The 18799-nt window shown below is 41.6% G+C and overlaps 1 protein-coding gene across 1 annotated transcript in view; it reads right to left on the reverse strand.

The window, feature by feature from the left end:
• LOC139651666 (receptor-type tyrosine-protein phosphatase mu-like) overlaps window positions 1-18799 on the reverse strand; it is a gene marked incomplete at its 5' end in the record, with an annotated part of 82183 nt that overhangs the window by 30636 nt on the left and 32748 nt on the right. Inside the window, 7 exons of the mRNA XM_071528674.1 lie at window positions 1660-1686; window positions 2607-2687; window positions 4587-4804; window positions 13227-13256; window positions 14673-14808; window positions 16423-16497; window positions 17492-17528. Of these exons, the coding sequence (XP_071384775.1) occupies window positions 1660-1686; window positions 2607-2687; window positions 4587-4804; window positions 13227-13256; window positions 14673-14808; window positions 16423-16497; window positions 17492-17528 (604 nt within the window). The remainder of the gene's footprint in view (window positions 1-1659; window positions 1687-2606; window positions 2688-4586; window positions 4805-13226; window positions 13257-14672; window positions 14809-16422; window positions 16498-17491; window positions 17529-18799) is intronic.

The raw sequence follows: 18799 nt of genomic DNA on the forward strand, positions 1-18799 counted from the left end.
AGGTAGAAAGCCTAGTCAGGGGGAGGGGGGGGGGATGTTGAGTGGATGGATGGGGCAATTTCAACAGCGCAAGACAAAAGTAAAAGAACAAAACAAGAAAGTCATGGATTTCAAGGGAGAAAATAATGGTGAAATACTGATCATCTTTGGAGCAAGCCATAATTGTTTCAGATTTGTGACTTTCATATTCTGGTGTTGATTTCAATTATTTTTGTGCATCTCTGACATTTTGAATTTCTTTCTCTAATTGGCATAATTATATTTGCATGTGCTAGAAGTGGTGACACCTGTGTTTCTCAAACAATATAAAAACGAGCCTGTGATGGAATCAAAAACATTACATATCCTCACTGATCTAATCAGTTTTGATCATTAACCTCAACTGATGAGACAGCGTTGTGACTGAATATGTCACAACTGAAAGCATGTAACCTTTTCTGGCTGCCTTAATTTCATGTTAATTGTTCCATGGTTCATTAAATCTGGAACTAACATAAGCAGCTGTCACAACAGTAATGATGAAAGACACTGCTTTATGTTGCACTAATTAGAAAAAATAAGACTTAAAAATATATTCTATACTTGTATACTCTATAAATGTGGTTATGGTGCTTGTGGTGAAACTGGAGTAGTGTTGCTTATTGTGCCTTTCTCCTTGGCCTTGAGTTTTTAATTATCACAGTGCTAGTGCCCCACTTTGTAGCTAGCTATGTGTTCCTCTGGTAGAAAAGCATCGGCTGATACAAGATGATGCACTTTGGGCTGCTCTGCATGTTCAACAAAGGCCAGTAATAATTAACGTAAAAACAAAATGCTCTTTATTATTCTATTTTATCACTGAACAGGATGAGTAAACACTGGCAAAACCAAAACAAAAACAAGTAGGTCACTAGCAGTTAGCCAAAGGCAGGGGGGAGCGACATTAAAAAGAATAATAGAAAAGGTTGTTGTTTTGGAGGGAGGGAGGGGAGTTAAATGCGTAGTGAGGAGAGAGGGGAGGGAGGGGAGGGCAGCACAGCTAATGCTAGACTTTAGATGTTCAGACCGAACACATCCCGTTTTTAAAATTTTGGAGATGGGGGGCTAAGAGAGAGCGTTTTCTGTCTCCCTTTCACGCCGTTTGTCTGTGTTTGATTTCTGTTTGTGTCTCAGTGCAGACGCTATAGCTGTAGCACACTGTAGCCGTGGCGCCGGGGCGAACTGCCCCCATTGCCCCCCTAGACACTCCCCCACATCCAGTCCACATGTCTGTCCATGCATATGAGAGGTCAAACACGTATGTGACATCACACGCACGACACGCAATGCGGATGGGATGGAGTGAAGCCAGCCTCAGCCCAGGAGAGCCCCTCGTTGGACGGGGAGGAAGAAGAAGGGGAGGGGGGGAGGGGGGGAAGGGGGGGGGGGGGGAAGAGGAGGAGGAGGAGGAGGAGGAAGAGGGGGAGGGGATAGAAGCAGCAGGCAGGTATGAAGGTGAGGAAGCCGTCTTCAGTAAAAGAGCCAACCAAACCAAAATGGGAAACAATCTGTGCTTGTTTGTCCTCACAATTAACTCTTCAAATAGCCATCTCATGAACGTAATGTACTCATGTCATTTTCTATAGTGTTGAAAAAAAGGATAAATAATCAACAGCAATGGGAAAAGAAGATGTGTCTCACCCAAGATAGCGGTTGGCACAAAGGGATCTGCTCATACCCCCATAACAAGTGCAGAGGTTGGAGGAGGAAAGAGAATTGCAGTAAATAAAAGAAGCCAAGACAACTCCACAAAAAATAACAATAATAACAACAAAATAATGTTTACTATTCGGGTGTTTCTGGCCAAGCAGCAAAGCCAGAAACTCGTTATGAAATTCACCGAAAAAAGCTGAATATAAATCTAACTGACTTTGACTCTAAACTTCACCTCACTGGAGACCTTATGCCAAATCTTAACTTTAGGATTAGGATGAGAAAAAAAAACACTCTTGATAACTATTTTCAAACATTTTTGACTTTGCTGACTGACCAGAAAGTGAAAAACCAACTAATGTGAATGAGGAAAGAAGCCAAATGCATAATAAATAAGAAACATTAAAACATCAGAGAGTAAGAGTAAACATATAGTACATTTCACTGTTGAACTGAAGGGAAACACATAATCACTGGGCTGCAATCTTATCATTTAAGACATATAATTATAGATATACTTTGGAAAAGTTTGTATTCCTAACTGAACAAATAAATTATATCTTGGCTGACTGAAATAAGTCAGTTATAACCAGGGATGTAGCGGTGTGTAAACTCAGTTTATCTACCTTTTCATTTGTGAAATAGAGTTTCCCCACCGACCGCTTTAAGCTGATATTAAATCTCTATGATGTAAATTCGTGCCACACATTTTAGTAAGTAGTACCAGTATGATGTAATTTACATGAAAAAGGGGTCTTTTAAAAAAACAACTAAATTTATGAGTATTTGAAAATATTATCTTTTAATTTACCTTGATGGTTGTTCGCCTTCTAGTGATCACTGACTGGAGTTTGCACACCTGTTCATTTAACTCTACATCGCTGGTTATAAGCTCTATGTTGACATACAGGATTAGCGTGAGGAAACGTGTTTACCTGGGTAGTAGGAGTTGGTGGGAATGGATGTACTGAGAGTATTGGCTTTAGGCAGTGTGAAGGAAGAGGGTGAGGACCCGGCTAGAGGTGGAAAAAAAAAAAGAACACAAAACAAGGCATCAATAGTCTAGTCTAGTTGCGCTGTTAGCCAACGGAGCACTCAAAGGCACAATACAGTCTGTGTCTGTGTTATCACTTGGCGGTCACTTGGTCTCTCAATAGAATATGGGATAAAGGCTCCTCATGCAGAGTCGACAGAGGTAACGGCCTTGCTAACACGGTCTAGTGAGTTGTGCATGTTCAGACAGACTGCAATGTGTCAGCTAAGATGTTTTAAACCAAAATGACGCTATTGATAGTTATACAAGGTTGGGGAGAGAGAAGGCTTAGAGACAGTATTTAAGACATCGCACTGAAAGGCAGAGGAAAAGGTAATGCATTTAAAACATTTGACAGACATAAGGCCAGATTTAAACATCCACACTAACAGACAGTTAATCAAGGTCAGAGCATCTTTGGGGCTTGTCCCCTGCAGGGGCGGGGAGACAGAAGCTGTTGTGGAGGTGTAATCTCTTGGTTTTGACTGGGATTATACCAGGTCAAGCCCCGGATGCAGATTTAGCCAAGCTGTCCATCAACAAAGCATTAAGTTTAACCTGGGATGGAGAAAATGAATAGGTTAGAGCTCCAGAGGACATCTATGTGTCCCGTGCTTCCTCCATGAATTGGAAATATAGTGGGGCTGAGCTTAGGCTTCTCAGAGTGTTAATGCTTACTGATAAGCTTGGAGGGCAGGTTTGGGATTTCAAGAAACCTAGATTATTGATCACGACACGAGACTCCCGTCATGCTATCCAGAAAGCGTTCACACGAATGTTCACACAGCTGAACAACTGTAGTGCAGATATCAGCGACAGCCCCGATAGTAAATTATTATTATTGCTGATGTAAGTTTAGTTTTAGTTAATTTAACACAAAAATCAATTAGAGAAACAAAGGAAAAAAAGGAATGTGTAAAAAGGGTAGAACAAACCCTTGAGGGCTTGTGAAGGAGGATGAATCTCTTGTAGAAGAAGTGAATGGAAAATTACAACTTTTTTCTCAAAATCATATCAAAGTCTTTTCATACACTTCTATGTAGTTCTACATTTCAGTGAATAGAACTGTTTGGAAAGACTCAAATTTGACTTTGAGAGAAACTGGTTCCCTATTGACTTACACTAGCAGAAGCTACAAAAATTGCCGTCAAATCATTGCATAGACTGAAAAAGTCTGGGTGAGAACACAGAAAACCCAACAAAAGAACAAAGAGACAAAAAAATAACAGTCCCCACTTGAAAAATCCCCTTTCAACACTAATATATGCAACTGGATGTTGCATATATTCAAGTTTTTCATTACTAAGGTGCGATCACACTTACAGTTTGTTTACTTTTGTCCGAACTATAGCGAAAAAGTTAACTTTGTTGCATTTTTGTATTTGATTCGTTTAGGTTCACTCTGCCCAATTACAAGTGAAACGGGGCTTGTAAGCAAAAGTAAAATGGACTTACAAGCAGCCTGTTTATTTGACAGAGTTTTGGTGTCCTGTCATCCTGCCAGGTTAGAGGTTTTGGTGGAGGAGGGGGAGTCAAGACAAATGCAATTTCAGTACTTGTAACTTTAACTAAGCATAATGGATTTATCTGCGCTCTTTGCCATAATTTACCTTCTCTGGTGTTCATATCAGTTAAGAACACGTTTTGGGGTCGTTTCTTGTAGTTGGTTCAGATTAGGCTCTCACCCCTAACAAACCGCACCACAGTTCCCCTTGCAAAAAGACTGAGACCTTTATTTTCAGGCGTTATTTGGTTCGAATGGCATTGTTCTCACCTGTCCAAACAAAGCAAACTAAAAGATTAAACGCTCTAGTGAAACAGTAGAGCACCCCAGACATGCTTGGTGTGTTACTCTATAAAGCATGGGGCCACGCCATCTTACCTCTGCCATTGAGAGTGAGGGTGCACTCGCTGCGGCCGTTGAGCGTGAGCGCACATTCGCTGCGGGTGTTCAGTGTGTGGTTGTGTGTGTCCATGAAGGAAAGCGCCTCGTCACAGTTGGTACCCTGCTCCGTGTAGCTCTTGTCCATGGAGTTGACCATCACTGTCATCTCCTGGCGGGTGCTGTTCAGCGTCTCTTTGCGCTTCTTGGCCAACTTCCTTCATTGGGGAAAAAAACCCAAACAAAAACAAAACAAAAGAACAAAAAAAAAACAAGAATGACTGCGCCTGAAACAGATTTGATATGATGCTGGTAGGGATGACTCATACCTCTAATGAGATTGAGATGTCTGACAGCGCATTATGTGGGACACATGAGGATTCTGGTCACATTGTTTTATTAGGTTGCTGGATGCGTTTCCGAGCGGTGGGATATATAATTCCTTGAGAATGTGGAAAGGTGTGACACCGTAACCCAAATACATCAGTGGCCCCGATGATTTAAAATTAGCCGTAGTATTTGGGGGCGGAGGAATCAGAGTTTGAACAGTGAACTAAAACAGTCAACCTGCTTTTATTGACCTACTTTGAGTTAATGTGCTGGAACCAACGAGTGATCTGTGCTTGGTCAAACAACATTAAAGCATTGCACAAGAAACAAAGACAGGCATGCAGGCACACACACACACACACACACACACATGCACATCCTTGCGTCCTTGCGTGTGCATATGTCCTTGAGCAAGGCACTGAATCCCTACCAGCTGCAGGACTGCTGTTCTGCAGCTTAGCCTGACCTCCGACCTCCCTGTGGAAGGAGCCAATCGGAAGAGAGAATTTCCCTACGGCGATTAATAAACCATCACATCATTATTCTGAGGAGTTAAACCCCCATATTTCCCGAGAAGTTGTACGGTTGACAAATGGCAAACAGCTTGAGAGAGAACATACTGTAGCTATAGCCGTAGCTGATGTGTAGCTGCTCTGTAGCTGGAGGGGAGTGAGTGGTGTAAGAATTAACTATGGCAGCCTTCACACTGATCCCACCACTTTGTTACTCTCTGTGTGACCCCTCTGCCTATTTGAATTGCAGTCTCTCTCACGGACAACTGCGGTCTAATGACGCACTCCTGCTGCTTTGTTTTCGCAAATCTCCTCTGTTTATTCAATTTTGTCGCTGTCTCGTGCCATATGGCAACAGGCCCCCGCTGCCTTCGAACAGTCATTTGCTCTGAAGGCCGCGACGTGAGGCTAATAGTGGAACCGTTCTTCAGAAAGCCAAGTGACAAAGTAGTGACATTTTCATCTGCTGGACCCGCTTTTTGTCTTTAATCTGCAATTAGAGCCAGGAACAAAATGGCAATCTTGTCTCTATTTTTTTGTTATAGCTTCATATTGCAATAAGGAGAGGGAGGAGGGAGGAGAGAGAGGGAGCTGTATGTACCCCAGGCAATATTAAGATTGGGTCTGCACTGTGTGCACTCATGGAGAAGCCCATTTGAAACCACTTTAATCCAGGTTTTAATACTTATCAGAGTTCTTATTTCTGGGTCTGGTAAGACTTGGTTTTCTGCTTTCCTGGTCTGTGGAACAGTTGAAGCAGTAGTGTTGGAGATAAACTGGGCTGTGCAGACACCAGTGCCAACGCGAGGCAAGCACCACCAACACGGGGATGTTTGCTAGGCACCGTGGGTGTTAGATGAAGATTAATTGGCATGCTATTCTCTCCTCATCTCTCCTCATTTGTAAGGGAAAATGTAATGATAGATGGCTGTAATACAGGGTCTGATGTGCTGAGAGAGACAGTGCAAGCATGTGTACAGTATGAGTGTTTGTGCGTGTTGATGAATGTGACCATTTATCATATTAGTCGATAGTTAGCGTAATGCTGCACACACGGAAAGATTCCACTACCAATTTATAGGGCTGATTGCTTGCAGGCGTGCCCGACAATAAAATCACACATTTCTCTGAACGGCACTGGATGTCACACTGTGGATGTGCATATGAAGGGGAGAAGACAGACAGATGGAAGAGGTGTTTGTAGACGTAAAAGACAGAGCTAACACTCCAGGTAACTATATCAGGCAACTCTCATTAGAGGGATTGTCTGCAGTTCAGTACATGACAGCCGTGGCATATCTAGGATCCGAGTGAGCCGAGCTCCTAACTCTACTAGTTCAGCTACAACAAAAAGGAAGCTGTGCGTGTTTGCCAGAATGTCTGTTCTGTGGGAGGTGACGCTGCTGCAACTTCTAAAACAAGAGCTTCAAAACCAAAAGCTCAGCATGGTGGGCCTCATTTCAGCGCCGGAGCTCAACCTAAACCTTGTGACACTGGGACAAAGGAGGCTTCATTAGACGATTCACACACATCCACAGTGTGTGTGTGTGTGTGTGTGTGTGTGTGTGTGTGTGTGTGTGTGCTAGATGAATGACTGAGAACCAGCTGGGAGGGGCAACAGAAGCTTCTTTGATTAACCCAGTGGGGGAATTTCAGTAGTTGTTTGCATTGTCTCTCATTTCAAACTTATCTCTTCTCTCTCTAGTTGTTGTCCATCTATCCATCCATCCATCCATCCATCCACCTAGGGCTGGACAATATGGTTGAAATCAATATCATGATAATCATACAGTAAGGATTTTTCTTGATATCAATAGATATCATGATATGGTTAATGTATGCAAAATCACGTTAAATAATCAAATGAATGTTCATCTCATTGAACCGAATGGTAATGTTAGGTGTGATGTCAAACAAAACTGAAATGTTCAAATTATATTCCTACCATACCTCATTTTATGAGAGTTTTTAAGTAAAACTTGCTTGTCATCAATTTAGACAGCAGAAATGTGTGTCATGATATTAAAATATCTTCATATCATCACGATATGATTCCACTGAAAGACGATAAACGATAATATTGAATTATCGCCCAGCCCTACCTCCACCCGTCCTTCAATCAACCCATCCTATTTATCATCCAGCCTCCACTTTGGTAGAAAGAGCAGCAAAACCAAAAGAAAGCATATTTGAATGTAGACTCTATTCAGTGAGGTACAACACTATTCAGTGACAGTACGTCTGCTGACCCGATGGCCTCATTCCTTCTGTCAACATTTTGTGTTTTTTCATTTTTTTATTTTTTTTTTACAAATACTAAAATAAAGAGCATCCTTGAGAACATTGTTCACTGGCTCCTTATCTACCCAAAGATGGGAATGAATTGTACACAAAAACAGCAGCAACATGAGGAGCCTTGATCCCATAGACAGACAAGGCTGAAAAGGGGAGTGCCATGCTCTCATTTCTCTTTGAGTATTTGTTTTGCTGAGGACAGAGGGAGTATTAGCATTTTGGTAGAAAAAGGCTCCAGAGAGCTAACAATGTCAGTAATATTTAATGTTACTTTTATGCCACCTATCATTTTGTCATGATAGGTGTTACCATTTTTCAAATGATTGATATCAGTTTTGGAAAAGACCGGATATACAGCACAGTTTATATAGTAACCTAAATATATTTTGTTGGGTGTAATGCCTCTGAATTTTGCAGTTTGAGAACGTGAGAAGAACTACTATGAATTGGTCTTTGGTCCTGGTAAGCTGTAATACATATTGACCAAGTTATTATACTCTATTTTTATTTTTTTTTATCTGTGATTAATTACCAACTATAATTACATTTAGAGTACTTCTGATTAAAACATAACATTAAAATGAAAAGTATTTTAACCTGAAAAGTTAATTAAACACTGATTATTTTCTCTCTATCTCCCATGCCATCTTTCAGTTCACGTATGAAAAAAACCCCCACATCAAAACGTGCATTTATATGATTTTCCACTACAGCAATGGCATGCGTCAGCATGTGTAGTTATTAAAGCATGTTGTTGATGACATGTGTCGCAAAACATGACACACAGATATGTTGAAAATGACACATGCATTTCAAGAGTGCAGCTGGGCCGTGACTCCATTCAAAACTTCAACATTCAGAGCGCGGCATCTCTTTGCCTTGTTCGAGCTCCTCTTTCCCCGTCCTCATCAGAATGCAGAGCTTGTAGGTGCAAAAATGTGCATGGCTTGTACCAATTAATGTGATTCTTGCTGCATGTTCAGGCTGACTTGTAAGGTTTAATGAAGGTGTTTGCCCTGAGCACACTGTGTTATACATGGTACGTTTAGTAGGCCTCACATTCTGACACCGGGTGGAATGGAGGTGATTATGAAATGTAACATTTATCAAGACGCGGATGATGATGATGATGTGTGTGTGTGTGCGCGTGTGTGTGTGGAGGGTGTGTAGACTAGGAAATAATAGAGAAATACTAAACAAAGAAAAAGGAAACCGTAACTTGTATCCCATTGCATATAGTGCAATCTAGAGTGAAAACACTGTAATTAATGAAATGAAAAGCAATAACCTCCTTTTGTTGCTAAATGTTAACAGTGGCTGCCACTATTTACTGTAGAGTGACTTTTCTCTGCTACTCTTCCTGACTCACACTGCAAGAACATTGGGTAAATTATGGCACTAACACTGCCAGGGTTAGGGGTTTGTTTCCCATTGGGGCCACTCATGGAAAACAATGTTTGCACTCATCATACTGTCAGGCACTTGGGATAGAAGCATTCACCAAATGGAAGATTTAAATGGCATATATCACTCTGGAACAGGGGTTGACTGAAATGAGTTTTTGAGGGCCGATATGATACGATGTATTTTTAGACTGAAGTCACTGATAGGCGATATTTGGTGCTAATATTTAACATCTTTAAATTTGACAATAGTATTCAGTTTTCCCCCTAGCATTTTATTCTTGGAGTGGAGTGGAAAAGCCTCTGAAACAGCATTTAGACCATCATGGGAGACTAAAATCCTCCACTGGACCTATTCAATGTTAGGGGAAACTCTGGGATACAGTAAGCCTTTAAATTAAGAATCAATTTACTAACAACATAATTGAACAAATAAATGAATACATAAAATGTGCAAAGAAAATAAAATCCCATTACTGTTTTCATGTACTTTATCTGTTGTCAGAGAGCAACCTCACATATCATATTGGCAGTGAACAATATGATTGGCTGATAGCTGATGGCCTAATAAAAGGCAAATATAAGTCTGATATAGTGGCCTAACCCTACTCTGCAGTCCTGAATGAGTAGTCCTATTGAGTGTCAATGACAATGATTGCTGATAACACCTGACAACACTGTCTGACCCACCAATTTCTGTTAACATGACCTCCTATCCAATCCTCAGTACAGAACCTCCAAAGGTAATTTTCTAGATTTGCTCAGAAACCAGCATGGGTCCATCCCAACTGTCTATTGGTATCTAAGGTAAACCCACTATTTGCCTCTTATATCTCTTAATCCGCTGTAATCCAAACCTTTTCATGTATTCATTCCTACATTTCTAGTTAACATGTCCTGGTGTTGAAATTATTGGTTGCTTATGTTGCTTAACAGTCCAATTCCTCCACAGGGATCATTACAGTTTCATCTCATCTTCTCTTATCTTACATGATGAAATAACTACATTGGTTAATATTATGGAAACTTACACAGTAACATAACATACATGAGGATCGGGGAGTACTTAGCATGATTGACAAGTCAGATAGTGATGAGTGTGTTTCTATTTAACATGCCTGCTGCTTGATGGATGAATCCAGCTCTCCTGGGGATACAGACCCATTCGCAACCCCTGCCCCCCGCCCATTGATCCCTGTCTGGTCCCCGGCAGCAGCAGTAGACACAGCGGCCGGTATGACCACCTGATTAAAGGACGACCACATATTTGATCACACATGTTACCGCATCCCTAATGAGCTCTCTGACTGATGTTGTGCTGCGCGTGAGCTCCAGCAGCCACCTCTGGCAACACACCTAAAGTGCATATTTTGGCGGCCATGGGATGTTCTCCTGCCTTTAAAAAACTTATTTGATGAATGCATGAGAGCATTAATGGGATTCATCAATCATGGAGGTGTCGCGATTCCGAGGCTGTCAACAAGGTTGTTGTAAGTACTGCAGATGAACACTACGCTGAACCCTCCAGAGTGGAGCCTCTTAAGGATACAATCCATAACTTATTTAGTCATATAAATTTGGGGTATATAGAATATACTGGGTATACTTGCTGGTGAAAAGGTATAGCAGAGGCAGTACCAGAGGAGAGGATGAGGACTAACGATTAATGCAGCTACAAAGCGTCTTCAGCTGCCGCCTCTGCACCCTAAGGTGCAAACAAAGAGCTCTTTTAGGTGCTCTTTTGCACTGACCACTATCAGATTGTACAATGCTTGCTGTCCAAATGGCCCCAGTCGCACCGAACTAGGAGGCGGCTGAAGCAGGAAGCCTGAACTCTCTATACAAACTATCTTGGACTACCTTCGCATTCCTATGCTCTGAACTAATCTACATGGCATTTGCATGCACAGTTCACATGTTTCAGTATTTATGCATATAACTGTATGTGATACACTGTACATAGGTTGGTACATTCTTTGCATTTGATTCGGTACATATCTCTTGACATTTCTTTTGTACATAAAGCTAAATCCATTCACAATTATGTTCTGTGCATATTGTCACTTTTTCTGTATACATATGGTGTTTTTTTTAAGGTTGACAGCTAGTAATCGACATACATATCCAAATGTTCTCTACATGTTATCTATATTTGTAAAAAGAATATATATTTGAAAGATGTATAGGGTTTTACATCCCACGTCTACATGCTTACACACTTATATCCATGGTCCACACTGTCTTTCTTCATATTCTCACATTTCTCTCATTTGTTATATATTTCATATGTATTTCTATATATTTTGTCTCAGTAAATTCTACTGCTACTACTGCTGCTATTCTGCACACCCTCTTAATGCTGTAATCCTCACTGTTTTCATTTGTTTACATAATCCCCATTTGCTCTGTTGTATTCTATATTTCTCTAGTGTATCCTATTACTATTTGCTGCTCCAGTGGCCCAGTTTCCCCACCGGGATCATTAAAGTTTCAACTTATCTCACTATGTATTATCTTATGTTGCTATCTTGTCAACACTAGAGAGGGGTCACCACTAGGTTATCGTCCTTACATCAATCCTAACAATCCTAACATCATACACACAAGCCATCTTGGCACTTATGGGGTACAACTACATGGCAAGTGTTTCCACCAGCTTCCCTTTATGCCTGTTAGCATAAACAGCAAGACAGCAACATATGCACAACTTGACATAACAAAAATACAAAACAGAAATTTAGATTTGGCTCTCTGACAATCTCATCTTTTCCTGCTTAGCCCTGCCTCACCGTGTGTATGCAGAGCTTTGATGGCACCACTTCTCTAAGTCATTGGGGCTTTTCATTCAAGACAGCTGAGATCCAATGTGAGTGACATGCAGAGTATTCAGAGTAGTATTATCTCAAGGTGTATTCTGAGATGTTCTTTGATGTGAGGCAGGCTCCATTGTATCCTCTGATCACAGTCATCTCAAGACAGATTAGCCGGCATCCGTCACAAAGACTGTACAGTATGCAGCCTATGAGCTACAGCAGGGAAGGCAGAGCCGCAGAATAAGCTTCTTTACCATTCAGAGGTGCAGATTCGGAAATAATCGGCAATATTTGCTAAGAATGCATAAGGCAGCACCAGGGCTATTGTTTTATAATGCAGGAGACATCTAAATAGAACAATGGCAATTCTGTAATCACATCATCTAGTTCAATAGTGATGCAAAAGTCTTGTCAGCTAAGGACACAACTCCACCATCACCATTGCATGAATGGGATTGACGTGCAATAACCCAAAAACCATGCGTGAGAAAAAGGGAAGAAAAAGCATGAGAGCTTAGATGGTTTGATGAGGATGGAGAGTGGGGCATGGGTGGGAGTGGAAGAAAGGCTAAGAATTATCACATGCATTCGGAGCCAATTGGTAACGTCAACATATTAGCTCATGCTTAATTTTCAATGCAATACCTATAAATGTAGTTTCTCATATAGCATTACAGCAAATATGAAGTTATTAGTTGTAATTTAGGCATCTGCAGGGCATATTCAATGATATACAATAAGCTGTGAAATATTAGCACTTGCTCATTCAAGTCCGCAGTATCACATTGTGATAGGCACTTCAAAAAGTCTAACTCTGACAAGTCAACAGAGATGAAATCATTGGAGGCGATATGAAAAATTCACACTCAGTAAAAATGCAGTAGCTGCAGCATTGATTTTTTCTTTGATTTGATTCTTCCACAAGATGATTTTGGCAGCCAGGCTATCATTAAGGCAGTTTAGTTCATGATTTGATAAACAAACTCATGGCAGGAATGATGTCTGCCGTAACATCTCAGTAGTAGTTTTCCTGTTACGGGGGCGGTTCTGTGCTACAAGTTTGTCTGCCTTTCCTCAGAAGTCGTGCCAATATGACATACAGTAAGATGTGCTCATCATGTGGAGATACATTGGAGTGGCTTCCTCCGTTCCTCCGGCAGAGATTACAATGGGCCTCTGTAATAGCTCTGGGCAGGAGGAGGATGACATGGCTCTTTGCATGCATGGGAAACACTCAGTGTGTGGGTGAGAAGCATGGCACTAACATTACACAAAGTGGTTACTTACAGGTAGTAAGTGTAGGAGTGATAGGTTCTTCTGCCGAGTGGGGTGGTGGTAGGATTTAAGCAGTGGAGGAGGGGAGGGGATGGAATGAAAAGGAAAGAAAAAGTAAAAATATATTAATGTTTGAAAAAAGAGTAGAAATGAACAAAATCAGATATGGTGGCATACGTGGAGGTAAACTAGTGATCGTGAGGGCAAAGGTGATCGCTTGGAGTCATGTCATGCTTTGGGGCCTCTGTACAGTAGAAACACTCTTTAACTTTGCATTCAAATATTATTAATACTGAGCTGGTCTACAACATGTAATGGCAATTCAGAGGCACCGTTCCCAACCACGCTGGCATTACATCCCTTTTATGAACATGTCATTTTATACAGATATAAAAATTACCATATCTGACCTCCAAGGTTGACACTAAATGAGTGGTGTGAATGTCTAAGCACAACTCTTATTCCCTGTCTGTAACAGTACATTACACCAAATATCACCAATGAAGTCATCTCCCTCTCTTGTTTGATTAAGGCAAATTGAAAACAATTCTATTACTTCTACTGTCTCAGTGTGCTGATTATCACACCCGCCCACTGATCATTGTGCTACACAGACAGGGCTTGCTGTAGAAAATGGAGAATACTTATAATACTGTCAAAAATAAACAGGGAGCATAATGATTATATTACCAGGCAACTATGCCTTCCCACTCAGCCTCATCTACTCTGCTACTCTATTGACCTTAACTCTCCAATGCAAGCCAAGCAATCTAACATCAGAGGAGGAGAAAGTACTGTGAGAAGTACAACTAATAAAGTTTTACTGGAAAATGTTGTCAAGGTATTTTCTTGTCCACTCTCTTTTCAATCGAGATATTGAAGGAAGCAAGCTTGCGCCCACCGAAGTAATCTTAAGTAAACGCACAGAAACTGACATTGTGTTATTTCAGTCCTTGCTGTGGACAAAGGGGGGTTGATATTTGCTGAGCTTTAGCTCCCTTGATTGCTGGGAGATGTGCTGAGGACCTTTCTCCAGTATGGGGTCCAGGGCTAATGTAAACTTAGCCTCCAGCTACACGGTCATCCTCTTTCCCTTTGAGCCTTTCATCATATTTTCTTTCTTATCTCCTCCCGCCTTCCTCCGTACCACAGGCCTCAAAAACATTTTCCTATTCCCATTCCAATGTCATTGGAAGCGCAGTGCGTTTGTTTGAGGGTGCCGTGGAAACGGATTAATTTTTCATGGCACACTGTATTTCATGGCTGTAAACAGCCTTAATGGAGCGTATCAACATAATCAAATTAATTATTTACTATGACACTGACAATACTACCGTTTGAGGGAGAAATATACAAAATGATGAAAAAGAAACTACTTATCTGTGAACACTGGGCAAGATACTTCAACCTCTTCCACAAATCTGCAGTATTATTTCGAGTAGTACCAAAATGGCTTACCTTTTCTTCATGAGGAGTACCACTCCTAAGAAAATGATGACGAAGAGGAGGATGCCGGCAATGACCCCAGCGATCTTCACTGTATGGTCCGTTTGTTTCTCTGGCTCCACCGCATCAGGCTTGTGAGTGGCTGCTCCTGAAAACACATCACAGTACATAAAACAGAAAAGTAGAATTAATATAATACAACGGGCCATGAGTCAAAGCTAATACCTGTCCGCTATTGTTCTACATGAACCAAAACAGTTATTAATCACATAGAGTACACATCTATGTTGCGTTCAGTATTGACTCTCATTTATTTGATTGAGCTTTATGGAAGACCGAAGCTGATTATCAATATATAGGTATTCTGTGGGCCGTTAATATCAATATGGATGTGGTGGTTCAGAGCAATTACGATGTTTATTCTCTGAGAAAGTGACTCCCTATTGTCCTGAGGACTCCACCTTCAGCTCCGTCCTTAGTGGACTTAGTGGACGCTCTGTGGACCAGGCTGTACTGTGGGAGATAAGTACCCACCATCTTTACCCTTGGTTAATCATGTTTGGGGCAAATGGTTGCTGGGCTGCAGAAAAATGTAGGTTGCAAGGCGGGAAAGATAATACCCAAGGAGATAAAACAGCCCGAAATAACCAAAACATTAAATATCAGCTCAGGAGGAGATAGCCAACAACGGGAGACACAGAGAGAGGGAGAAGGAAGAAAGCAGCTTGTTTTAACAGCGTCTGCTCCCTGGAAAGTGATAAGAAGCACTCTGAGGAGGGGAACGTTGCTGGAATCACAACTGTCCACCTGAACAACACCATTATTCCTTGTCACCAGGGGTAAATTTAGAATGACAAATTGTTATGTCAGACAAATCTGTTAGACCGGGCTTCCTCCTCTCCTCAGTGTTGCCGTTTTCCCTCCCTATCAAAAGGTAAATATCCATCCCGGGCTGGTTGTGACATATTGTTCTTGCTCTGCCGTGCTGTTATCAACCACCAGGCCTCTATTTAGATATAAGTGTTTAAGGCAGAGTGGCAGAGGAATTCAAGACCGGATGACATATTAACAATCACGTCTGGACAGATAGAGCTGATTTCGTCTCCATATAGACACTGTTACAGGCTAATCTTACAGAGACGCTGGGGGTGAGAAATCCCTATTTGTTGTGAGTTCTGTATGTTCACTGCCACAAGTCAATATTTTCCATTCTAGCCTGAGAGAACCGGGGATAAAAAGCGATTCATACAGTGACTACACAACAAATAGAAACTGAACAGAATTTTAATAGTGAGCATATTCTAAGACGACGCTACACTCAAGAAAATTCTCCAGATCTACACGATGAGCACCTCAACATCCCTTAGTGTGTTTACAGTTGTCACAACCGCAGCAACCAACACTTAATCTCCCAGAAATAATGAGAAATATTCATGAAAGGGGATTAACTCCTGTCACAAATCTCCAACACTGACACATCAAATGACGATCGTACCTCAAAAAGGTCTTTCATGTAGAGTAATGCTGAGGAGATGCATCAAAAGGTAGAAGACAATGTCTGCAACTCTTTGATTTAATCACACTGATTGTATGCAACGGCAAGACAACAAACAAAACCACGCGCATGCAATAATCCCATTCCTTTTTTTCCCCTTGGGGAAACTTCAGTATGGCCCTTACACTAAACATGTAGTAGGTAAACCAAGTTGTGGACAGAATAATTGAGATGGTCGGAGAATGTGCGGAGAGCTAAGGATCTGACCTGTTAGTTGGTTGTCACCGGCCGCTGGGGCGATGCGGATGTAGGGGGTTGTGAGCTGAGTCACGAGTATGGCAGCTGAGTATAGTCAGTGGATCCAGGATGGCATGCAGTAGAGAGAGAAAGAAGAGACAGAGAGAGAGAGAGAGAGAGAGAGAGAGAGAGAGAGAGAGGCCACACTGAAGCTGAAAACAGCTTTACAAACAGTTCCCATCATCATGCAACATTGAAGCACAGAAAGAGACCCATTACAGTATTAGAGAGCATTATCAAGTTGTTTTGCCGAGTTAGAAAGTGCAACAGTTTCACACAATACAAGTTCATATCTTTGCGAGCCTGATGTAGTGCATTACAATGTATCGAGCATCGTGTCCCAGTTCAGGTGATAAATGACTCAGAATCCTTATTCTTCTAGTATGTGCTATTTGACTTCGTCCTATTGAGCCATGCGGATGGAGACATCTGGAGTCCACAGGAAATCCATAGTGGAGCTGCATGTGACTCCACAATATATGAGATTGTCGGGGCATGTGATAGGACCTCCCACGGCCCAGAACAGAGTGTGACTAGGGTTCCCTCTGGCCTTATCAATTCTGCTCCCGGATCAATAGTGCTTAGGCTGCTTCACCCTTAATGTCTGGAGCAGGACATACAGGCAGCATAACTAAGTGCCCACGGCCCTCGCTGGGCACACAGGCTCTGTCTGAGTCATGAAATAACAACTGTTCTTCATCAATCTATTGACTGATGTGATGTGAACACAATATCTGGAACATACCTCTCCTTATCAGAGACTATATGGCACATTTGTGTCTTTCAAAACATCTACAAAAGGTAATATGATAAGGCTAACGGTCTTATTTCCACTATGGTACTTAATAGAGGGTGGGGCTGACGTGATTGTGTGTGTGTATCTGTTCCGGTGTCCCTCATTTAAAAACATGTTAATTTTGTTAGTTCTCAGAAATCTTGTGCAGGTGATGTTAGGAAGATACACAGTTGCATTGATTTATGTGGTGTTTGGCAAATGTCCTCATTGGACCACACTTAAACTTAAACCGTCTACTCCTACCTTTGGTGGCTACTCGAACACAGTCGATTTTGGTCTCCTGTACAAACAGATAAATAAAAGGAGGAAGGGGAAGAGAGAGAGGAGGAAAAAAGAAGAGGGTCAGAGATTATAATATGACACATACACAAACACACATGCACGTACGCCAACAACACCCATCTAAGAACCCATGGTTACACCAAAACACCCTAGTCAGTTCCACGCTGTCCCCCTATCATCTGTTGAGCTCAACGACTGTGACACAAAACGCAGTTAGGCGAGAGAGACCGCAGCACAGATTAGTGGCGTTGAGCTGCTGATTTGTCAGCCAACACTGATCTGTCGGCAGCCCGCGGCTCAAGGTGTTCAGCCACTGTGGAGGAACCAGAGCCCTGTGACAGCGACACCAACACAGCATGCTGCGCTCCAAAATGACACGTCAGGGAGCCTTTCTGAATATGCAATGGAGAGTTTCAGCTCTGACAACAGCCTTCAACAATGTGAAAAAAAACCAAAACAAAACAAAACAAAAAAAACACTGCACTCGCTGTTGGCAGAAGTTTGCCGTCAACAATGGTCTTGTGAAAAGGAGGCAGAGAGAGGAACAGGGAGGTAATGAGTAATAGAACACAAAAGACATGAGTGCTGTGTCCCTGTGTTTGACCTCACCAAGCTGTCCAATGAGCAATGAGAACAGAATGTAGAGATAGAGTGGCCATGAGAGGCATAATGAAGAGAGGAGAGAGAGAGAGAGAGAGAAAGAGAAAAAAACATCATAGCCATCACGTGGTCCCCAGTGCATGTGCATCCACAGTATTGCGGCTTTTAAGCTGTCAGATGGACCTTTTGTTAACAACAACATTACAAGAAGTCATATCAGACTTTTATTTGAATAGAGAACTAAAAAAATAAAAAAAATACTAGGTATGGATGGTACTCACCTTCCCTAAGTGCTAATTTTGTTTAAGAGGTCCAAACAAATCACTCCCACATCATTAGACGTTAATTAAAGCTTGCCGTATCCATTGACAGTGATGGCTTAATGAGAGAGAGTGCATTTAGCTACTGTAAATCAAAACACAGAATATAAAAATAATGTCAGAACTGTCTATCACAGAGATGGAGGTCTATACCGTGCCAACAAGAGACTCGATGTTCTTTTATTTTGTTTGTTCAAGGAAGAGTATTATCAGCCAGTTCTTACCGCTTGCCAATTCACCCTGAAAAGTTTCAGACTGACGTGCTTTCCTCTCAAGAGCGAACTCTTTAATTGTATTCAGTCCTGCCTAACGTGTTATTGCTATTGCCTCCTTAAAGACGTGCCGGTGT

This window comes from Centroberyx affinis, unplaced genomic scaffold, assembly GCF_046629955.1.
Source record: "Centroberyx affinis isolate AG114_WGS23_722 - 3 ecotype Tasmania unplaced genomic scaffold, CSIRO-AGI_Caff_v1 ptg001696l_1, whole genome shotgun sequence".
Classification (NCBI taxonomy): Eukaryota; Metazoa; Chordata; class Actinopteri; order Beryciformes; family Berycidae; genus Centroberyx; species Centroberyx affinis.